The sequence below is a fragment of the Chrysochloris asiatica genome, unplaced genomic scaffold (genome assembly GCF_000296735.1).
Source record: "Chrysochloris asiatica unplaced genomic scaffold, ChrAsi1.0 scaffold00140, whole genome shotgun sequence".
In the NCBI taxonomy this organism is placed as follows: domain Eukaryota; kingdom Metazoa; phylum Chordata; class Mammalia; order Afrosoricida; family Chrysochloridae; genus Chrysochloris; species Chrysochloris asiatica.
In genome coordinates this window covers 2,813,539-2,823,016 of record NW_006408658.1, presented here as the reverse complement: position 1 = coordinate 2,823,016, position 9,478 = coordinate 2,813,539, and the positions used below count along the sequence as shown (strand labels likewise).

At 47.7% G+C, this 9,478-nt stretch overlaps 1 protein-coding gene across 1 annotated transcript; it reads left to right on the top strand.

Annotated features, from left to right (window-relative positions):
* The first annotated feature begins 233 nt into the window (after positions 1–233).
* CNGA4 (cyclic nucleotide gated channel alpha 4) lies at positions 234–5,918 on the top strand. Its single transcript, XM_006870196.1, has 6 exons — positions 234–295; positions 438–539; positions 752–858; positions 1,152–1,797; positions 2,511–2,860; positions 5,405–5,918. The coding sequence occupies exons 1-6, from the start codon at positions 234–236 to the stop codon at positions 5,851–5,853; spliced, it is 1,716 nt and encodes a 571-aa protein (XP_006870258.1). The 3' UTR covers positions 5,854–5,918.
* Positions 5,919–9,478: the final 3,560 nt, after the last annotated feature.

Sequence of the window (9,478 nt, the reverse complement as noted above, 5' to 3'; positions counted from 1 at the left end):
GTCAGCCCAGGTCCTGGGAGACCAGGCTAGGTGCTGGAACCACACTGCCTCCACCCCTTCCCTAGCTGGTTCTAGTTGTGTTGCTAAGAGCTTCAGAAGCCAAAGGCAGAGAAGTTGAAGGTGTTGCTGAGCGAAGCCTCTTGCAGGCTGCCAGGCACAAGCCCCCACCTCCGGAAGCTGCCTAAAGTTGGATCCCCTGGCTATTTCACACCCCAACATCACACCACAGAACCATGAGTCAGAACAACAAAGTGAAGACAACAGAGTCCAGCCCCCCGGCCTCTACCAAAGCCAGGTAAGAGGTCTTGGTCTCTGTGCCAGCTCCCGTGTCTGCCTCACTGGATGGTAGGCCATGATTCCTCCTGATATTCTAGTCACAACCACAACATTGAATATCTGGTGAATTAATGAAGTGTGACCTCCCTCTTATCCTACAGAAAGTCCATACCTATTCTGGACCCATCAGGGGACCACTACTATTGGTGGCTGAACACGATGGTCTTCCCAGTAATGTACAACCTGGTCATCATTGTGTGCAGGTTTGGCTGGAGCACTAAGGGAGGGGCTTTAAGGAGCTAAGAAGGTGTTAAAGTGAAACCAAGTAAAGGGCAGGCCCTTGGAGCAGCCAAAGGAGGGGTGGGGTCCATAAGAGGGGTTCCCCAAGGCAGAGAACTGAGGGGTCTGGGGAGACTGTCCCATCTTCCCACAAAGAAGATACACTCAAGTCAACCCCTCTGTCCTCACTCTGCAGGGCCTGCTTTCCTGATTTACAGCACAGTTACCTGGTGGTCTGGTTAGTGCTAGATTACATGAGTGACCTGCTATATCTACTAGACATCGTGGTGCGCTTCAACACGGGTCAGTAAGCTCAAGGACTTACCATTGTTCCCTTCCTGTTTAACCTCTTAGTTACAAGACTGATCCCTTTCCTAACACCACTGCCACATGCCTCTATGCTTGACAACGTGTCCAAGCTCATCTCAGAAATCCTGGAGCAAGTCTATGCCTTTCCACCCACCCTGTCCTCTTGGTAATCTTCCTGTCCTACAATGGCCTGCCAATGTTACTGTCAGTTACTGGAGCAGGAGAGTGCCATAGAGGACCCCCATTCTGTGAGTGACCCTGGCCCATCTTCCCCTTCTGCCCCCCAGGATTCTTGGAACAGGGCATCTTGGTGGTGGACAGGAGTAGTATCTCCAGGCGCTATGTCCGCACATGGAGCTTCCTGTTGGACCTAGTTTCTCTAGCGCCTACAGACTTGGGATACTTGCAGCTGGGCCCGCACATACCCACACTGCGGCTGAACCGCTTTCTGCGAGTGCCTCGCCTCTTCGAAGCCTTCGACCGCACAGAGACCCGCACGGCTTATCCGAACGCGTTTCGCATTGCCAAACTGATGATTTACATTTTTGTAGTCATCCATTGGAACAGCTGCTTGTACTTTGCCCTGTCTCGGTACTTGGGTTTTGGGCGTGACGCGTGGGTGTACCCAGATCCCAATCTGCCTGGATTTGAACGCCTGCGACGCCAATACCTCTACAGTTTTTACTTCTCCACGCTAATCCTGACTACTGTGGGTGACACGCCACTACCAGCCAGGGAGGAGGAGTACCTTTTCATGGTAGGCGACTTCCTGCTGGCCGTCATGGGCTTTGCCACCATCATGGGCAGCATGAGTTCTGTCATCTACAACATGAATACTGCGGACGCAGCTTTCTATCCCGACCACGCACTCGTCAAGAAGTACTTGAAACTGCAGCATGTCAACCGAAGGCTGGAGCGACGTGTTATTGACTGGTGAGGACACTAGGGTTCCAGTCCAGGATTGGAAAGGGTTTATGTGCTAGAACCTGAAGGAGGTGGCTGGGTTCTTACTGCATGGTGGTCCAGTTGTGGCACTCATGGGGCAGGGCTTAGGAAAGGACGCTCTCCACTAGGGGACCTTGATCAACGGGAGAAGGTGGATAAGAGACTGATAAGGAGAGACACTCATGAGCTAGAGGCCTGGAGAGCCAGATGGTGCCTTGAATGGGGAACCACCACTGCCTGGTAGAGCTCAGAAAGGGATGGAAATAGAACACTAAGCCCCGAAAACGGCCAAGAAAAAGATGGTTGGTTAGGTCATGGTAGTGCATATTGAGGGTCCCCAAAATGCGTCATAAAAATGGCTATAGCAGAGGGGCTCTAGATGAGAAGGAAGCTTGGTGACTGAATAGCAATCAATAGCATGGTACAAGATATGTCACTGGGCCTGTCCGGAAGTAAAGGGTATCTTATCTGTTGTCAAGTCATAGAGGCTTCTGTGCCCTAGTGGAGCGAGAAGACATCGAATACATATCTTGCCTTTAGAAAAGGAGATTGTGGGCCGGTACCTCTATGCCCTCTGTGAGATCCCAGTGTGGTTGGACTTTTGACTCAAGCTAAGCCAGGATGGATGGGGACGGAGGCAGACATGTGGGGGTCGGGGGAGGAGGGTGGCTAGTGAGAAGCTGACACTACATCGCCTCCAGGTACCAGCACCTGCAGATCAACAAGAAGATGACCAATGAGGTAGCCATCTTACAGCACTTGCCCGAGCGTCTACGAGCAGAAGTAGCTGTATCCGTACACCTGTCCACTCTGAGCCGGGTTCAGATCTTCCAGAACTGTGAGGCCAGCCTGCTAGAGGAGCTGGTGTTGAAGCTGCAGCCACAGACCTACTCCCCAGGCGAGTACGTCTGCCGTAAGGGAGACATTGGTCGAGAGATGTACATTATCCGTGAGGGTCAACTGGCCGTGGTGGCAGACGACGGAGTCACTCAGTACGCTGTGCTCGGTGCAGGGCTCTACTTTGGGGAGATCAGCATCATCAACATTAAAGGTGGGCACCATAGCATTTGTTCTGGGGACAGGGCTGGGGGAGGAGGGTGAGAACAGAAGAACACAGTGCTGGGAATAAATGGTACTTCAGGGCCCATAGAAACCTAACCCTTCCTGAATCATCAGAGGGTTCAGCATAGAAACAGGATATAGAGAGTTTGTTTCTTGAAAAGAAGCTGAGCCAAAGTGAGTGAGTAAAAAAGTCTTCAAAAGAAGAAGGGGATATGTTCCGTGGTTATTGACCCAGGACACCAAGAAAACAGAGGAAAGTGACAGAGATCATCGTAATAATAATGTTATTGTTAGCAGATATTGAGTTGATTCTGCTTCATGGTGACCTCCGATGTGCAGAGTAGAACTGCTCCATAGAGTTTTCAAGGCTGTGACCTTTTGTAAGATAAGTACTGGACTGCTAACCCACAAAGGCAGCAGTTCAAACCCACCAGGAGAAAGATGAGATGTTCTGCTTTTATAAAGACTCACAGCCCTAGACAGAAACCCTATACAGGGTCGCTCCGCATCACAATGGACGCAATGGTAATGATTTTGGTTCTTTGAATTTGAAACCTTTAGGGGGCAGATCTCCAAGTCTGTCTTCTGAAGTACTTCTAGGTTCATAAGACCACGCAAGTGCTAAGAGTTGAACACCTAACCATCTGTGCCACCAGGAAACTCTGTAATAATAAAGTTACTGTTTTGTGCTGTCGAGTCAGTTCTGACTCATAACAACCCTGTGTAGGTGTTTCAGAGGCTGCAAATCTTTACAGGAACAGAAACTCTCTTCTCTCTTCCGAGGAATAACTGGTGGATTTGAACCACTGACACTGTAGTTAACAGCCCAACATGTACCCCACTATGCCACTAAGGCTCCCATAATAATCATTGTTGTTGTTGTTGTTGTTGTTAAGTGCCATCGAGTCAGTTCTGACTCACAGAGCCCCTGTATAGTGTTTCCGAGGAGCAGCTCGGAAAGTTCAAATCCACTTCCAGCCTTGTGGTTCACAGTCCAGTGCTTATAATAATAGTTCATATTTATTGCATGCTTACTACCCTGTTCAAAGTGGTTCACATGCATCAACTCATTAAATTTTCACAACTGTATGAAGGAGGTATTCTTCTTATCCCTATTTTAATGAAAAATAAAACAAAGTCCAGAGAAAGGTCAGGTAACTTGGGAGGCTAACATATAATAAGGGTCACACACTTGAGACTAGTACAAGGACAGCTTTCTCACAGCCAAATGGAAAGGGAGGGAGACAACAGGGAATTCCCACTTCCTTGAAATCAGTACTGAGCAGACCCCATTTTCATTTATTTATTTATTCTTACCATTAGTCATATGTGATAGGAGCTGTTATAACTGGTTATAGAATTAAAAATTTTTTTAAAAGTCTCCCTCCCTGGAATTGGGATGTGCACACCCTCACTGCTCTCAAATGGAGACTGGTTGTGTTCTGGACAGGCAGATGTCCCAGGACTTGCTCATTCTAGAGGTCCCTCCTGTCTTCTAAAGACTTTGCAAGCATCTTGCATACAGTCAGCCACAGTCTGGTTGAGCTTAGAGAATACATTAGGCTTCAGGTTCCTCATCTGAATGAGGAACCTGAAGGAATGTGCAGATGATATTAAAAAACATAGAAAATGCTCCATAAACCATGGCTTTCCTTTCCACTCCCGAGGACATTTCTAACCATAAGACTTGGCAGCATTTCACCCAACCTACTTCACTATCTGGAGTCCAGCGCTGTGGGTTAATGCACCAAACTGCAAAGCTGTTTGAACAGCAAGGTTGGCGGTTCAAGCTCACCAGCTGCTCCTCAGAAACCCTGTACAGGGTCACTATGGGTCAGAATCGACTCGATGGCACTTAACAACAACAACTTAACTATCTCCCAGAATCTTTCTAAGATACACATGAGACCATATGGCTGCCCTGATAAACAGTGCAGTAGTTCCCCACTGTCCTCAGCAGAAAGTCTGAACTCTGCCATGGCTTCAAGACCCAGCATGGCCTGCCCTCTCCTCCTCTCTCTGTTCTTCTCATATCCTACACCTCAGTCACTCTGAACTGCTTATTGGTTTCTGCATCCACCTAACTTGTTTTTACATCTAGTCCTCTGCTCCTGCTCCTCCATCTGCCTAGATTGTTCTCCCCCAGTCTCCTTCGTCTCCTCCCCTAGTTACCTCCTACTCAATTCAGGCAGCCCAGGGAGCTTTCCCAAGATCCTCTACCTTCCAACTTGCTAGAGGCTCTTTGCCTGTTTCCCCACAGCACTCCATGCATAGGTCTACACAAGCTGTGTGGTTGTGTACTTCTCCCTTTAAATGTCTATTTCCTCTAGATGGAATTCTTAGAGTCAGGTTACTGATGCCCAGTACAAGGCTTGTCCACCAGGAAATTATTAAATGAAAGGATTAGTCAGGTAGGAAGAGAGGTCAGATGGAGTTAGGGGTTCTGGTTTGGGAGTACAATGCCACCCTCTTGCCCTCCCCCCTCCCCTACTCCCACTAACTCTCCTTCCTTCTGTGGGCCCATGTACCACAGGGAACATGTCTGGGAACCGTCGCACCGCCAACATCAAGAGCCTGGGTTATTCGGACCTGTTCTGTCTGAGTAAAGAGGACCTGCGGGAGGTGCTGAGTGAGTATCCACAGGCCCAGACTGTCATGGAGGAGAAGGGCCGGGAGATCCTGCTCAAGATGAACAAGCTGGATGTGAATGCGGAGGCAGCTGAGATCGCCCTGCAGGAGGCCACAGAATCTCGGCTGCGAGGCCTGGACCAGCAGCTTGATGATCTGCAGACCAAGTTCGCTCGACTCCTGGCTGAGCTGGAATCCAGTGCACTCAAGATCGCTTACCGCATAGAACGGCTGGAATGGGAGACTCGAGAATGGCCCATACCAGAGGGCCTGGTGGATGCTGATGCTGATGATGAGGGAGAGGCTGGGGAGGGGACTTCCAAGAGTGAGGAGGGTATGGTCGGCCCAGTGTGATATCCTCCCCCTTGCCAGAACCCTCATCTCCTAGTGAATGCAGAGTTGTAGAGAAATCTGATTGCAGAAATTCTGCCTACTAAGTCACAGAGATGAGACTGAATTGGATCTGTAGGTGCCCAGCAAGAAATGTTCAATCCCAACTGGCCAGCACACATATACATGATCATTTGCGCACACATGCACTGGTCCCAAGAGTGTACATTCCATATAAAAATGCTTTGGAGTTCCCATTCTCCAAAAATATATAGATACACATTACACCCATGTAACGTATTCATTTTTAGTCATGCACCTATAAACACACAATATACTAACAACAATATACCTACTAGACACATAGATGTCTTCCAAATGTGTCTACACACTTGTGAACACACAAGCACACACAGGGCCCTCTCATCTGAGATGTCCTTTAAATGCACCCCAGTATGGATTGTTCACAAGTGTACCCCTCAAGTGTACTTCAATAAAGTATTTGCCTCCTAGCTAAGCATTTATGGGGGTGAAGTGTTGGGGAGGCAAAGCCGATGTGGGCCAGGATGAATTCTGTCTGAATTCTGAGTTGCAGGGCTCAGGGGCATATGTTGTATAGTAGCTGGGGGGTGGGAGGTTGACTTCAAAGAGTCGGGAACACCTGACGCCTTGAGAACTGGTACTGAGCATCACACTGCTGTAAGCGTGCACAGACTGTCATGGATACACTTGCATATACATGCTGGCGATTGAGTCGCACACACCAACAGTAACAAGGGGTAAGAGGTCCGTGGGTGGCACAACAGTTTGCATTCAACAATGATAAATCAAAAAGTTGATGGTTCAAACCCAGAACAAAGTTCTGACAATCTGCTTCTGTAAAGGTTACGGCCAAGGAAAGCCAATGGAGCACTTCTACTCTGTAACACGTGGGTAACTGTAAGTCAAAGTGCACTAGACTGTAATGGGCCTGGCTTTTTGGTTTTAAGGTGTTTGATCTAAATTAAGGGACCCAAAAAATACCTCTATTGCTTTCTTTTTCCCCTGACCCAGCCTAGGTAGTCTGGGGTCAGGGATTTCCTGTGTTCAGGGCTGATTTCAAGGGGAGACTAGTTCCCAGGACCACTGTCCTCCTATCAATGCTGTTGCTGGAAGTGATCTTAGTGCTGGCAAGGAGCTCTGGTAACGTAGTGGTTACGAGTCGGGCTGCCAACCTCAAGGTCAGCAGTTCGAAACTACCAGCGGTTCCGCGGGAAAAATATGAGACGTTCTGCTCCCGTAAAGATTTATAGCCTTGGAAACCCTGTACAGGGTCACTATGAGTTGGAACCGACTCCATGGTACTTAGCAACAACAACCTTCTCTGTACAGTACTCCATAATATAGGGCGGAAGATGGACACTAAGGCAGTCAGACACCACGAGTGGGGACAATTGGAGATAGGAGTTCTGGGAGATTTGTCCCTGTCAATTCACTATACCTTGGAAGGAGATCAGCAAGTTTGGAGCAGTGCAGGTGTTGTGGAGTTTGTAAGGAGGATAATCTTATGTCATCTTTGAAACAGGTTCACCCTGAGGCACCAACTGAGCTCTGACAGGGACAGGCAAAGTTTTGGGTTTCAGCTGTGTTTGGTAAGTTTGAGGGTCAGAGAAAAAGAGGAAGACCCCCAGCGAGATGGATCGGCAAAGTAGCAGCATCGATGGACTCAAACGTGGCAACAGTAGTGAGGTTGGCCCAGGATCGGGCAGTGTTTCCTTCTGTTGTGCACAAGGCCGCTATGGGTTGGTACCAACTCAATGGCACCAAACAACAAGTATACAAGAGAATGACAAGTTGAGCCTTTTTTGCTAGACAAGGTTGTGTGGGGAGCATCTGTGACTATGATTGTTAAATCTATGTGGAGGGTCTAAGTGTGTGGCCATGGAAATTCTCCCAGAGCAGCTGGTGTCCCCAAGGCTGACCAACCTTTAGGATGTGGTAGATGAAAATGACACAGATGGGCTCAGAAATGGAGGATTCAGAATAAAACATTCTCCAATGGACGTCGAAGCTAAGGCTGTAGCTGGAGAGACAATGAGGACTTACTGCATTTTAAATCATTTAAAAATATATACTTATTTTGTGATCTCTGTCTCACAACTTTAGGATCCATGAGTCTAGCACTGTGTCTATCTTGTTCATCTACTGGGCACATCGTAGGTAACCAAATATATACTTGCTAAACAAAGGGATGGAAGTTAAAGCAGATGGAGTCCCAATTTCCTTATCATCTCTACTCCTAAATCTTGTGGAGTTAGAATGTATGCTGCTAAGGCCATATTAATGGTATGGTAACAGTAAATTTACTTAATATGTCTCCTCTGGCATGGTCTTTGTAACTCATATCAAATAACTGTGTGGGATCAAGCAAATAGAATGCTTGGGACTCTAATGGAAAGGATGGTTCGTTTTGCCATCCTGCTAGGTTTCAAAAGAGCCATCTAGGAAGCAAGAACAGAGGTCCGAGGACCATCAAGAAAGAAGAGCCACGAGCAGAGTGTGACTGCCTCAGAAAGCAGCAGCAGCAGAGGCAGTGGCCCAGAGAAACAGCAGCTGGAGTCTGTGGGCTGAGTACAACTGAATGGTACAGGCAGGAGGCTGGCTCGCAGAATGTGCCCTCTGGGTATTTACCTACAGTGCTAAAGGAGCTCTGGTAGCTTAGTGGTTACGAATCAGGCTGCTAATCTCACATTCAGCAGTTCAAAACTACCAGCTGTTCCGTGGGAAAAAGATGAGGCTTTCTGCTCCCGTAAAGATTTACAGCCTCAGAAACCTGTACAGGGTCACTATGAGTCAGAACAAACTCCACAGCACATAACAACAACAACAACAACAAAGGAATTTTGTAACACCTGCAGGGCAGAGACTAAGGGACTACTTGGCTGAGAGGCTGAAGACAGGAGCCAAGCATGTTTGCAGTACGGCAGAAAGAGCCGCTCCTTACTGGAGAACTGCTGCATCCTGAGTTGTTTCTGATCCTGAATTGTACCCTGTTCACTTTCCTAATAAACCCATAATCATACTGCCTGTGAGTTCTGTGTGGCCATTGCAATGGATTATCAAACCCAGCAGAGAAGTAAAACTACTGTGGGAGAAATAGTATCACGAGAGGATAAAGGAGGTTGACTTCTGCCACATTAGAATCAGTCATGGGTGGATTTTGTGTATGATTCTCCTTCCTCCTTATGAAGCCAGAGGAAGTCAGATGTGGCCTTTATGTCACTTTTGCCCTTTCGTATTTAGGAAGCTGAGCAGAAGCTTTTTACCGGCATGTTACAATGTGCACATTGGTCTCCAAGCTGGCATGGGAACCTCAGAGCAGTACCCCACAGGGTGTGTGCAAGCTTGAGCAAGGCGTGAACAAGGCACATAGTAATATAACCAACATGGTCCAAAGACCAGAAGCCTTGGCCCAGATTTTTTCCTATACAAAACTCACAGAGACTTTTGCAAGACTTGAAATTGGTGGAAGGTAAGAATGGAAATAAATCCACAAACACAACTATAATAAAATTTCCCATAAGGTAGATGGTTAAGAATCTTGATCAGAATGACCTGATTTAGAGAATCAAAGAAATATAAAATATGGTGCAAACAGCTGCTAACCAAA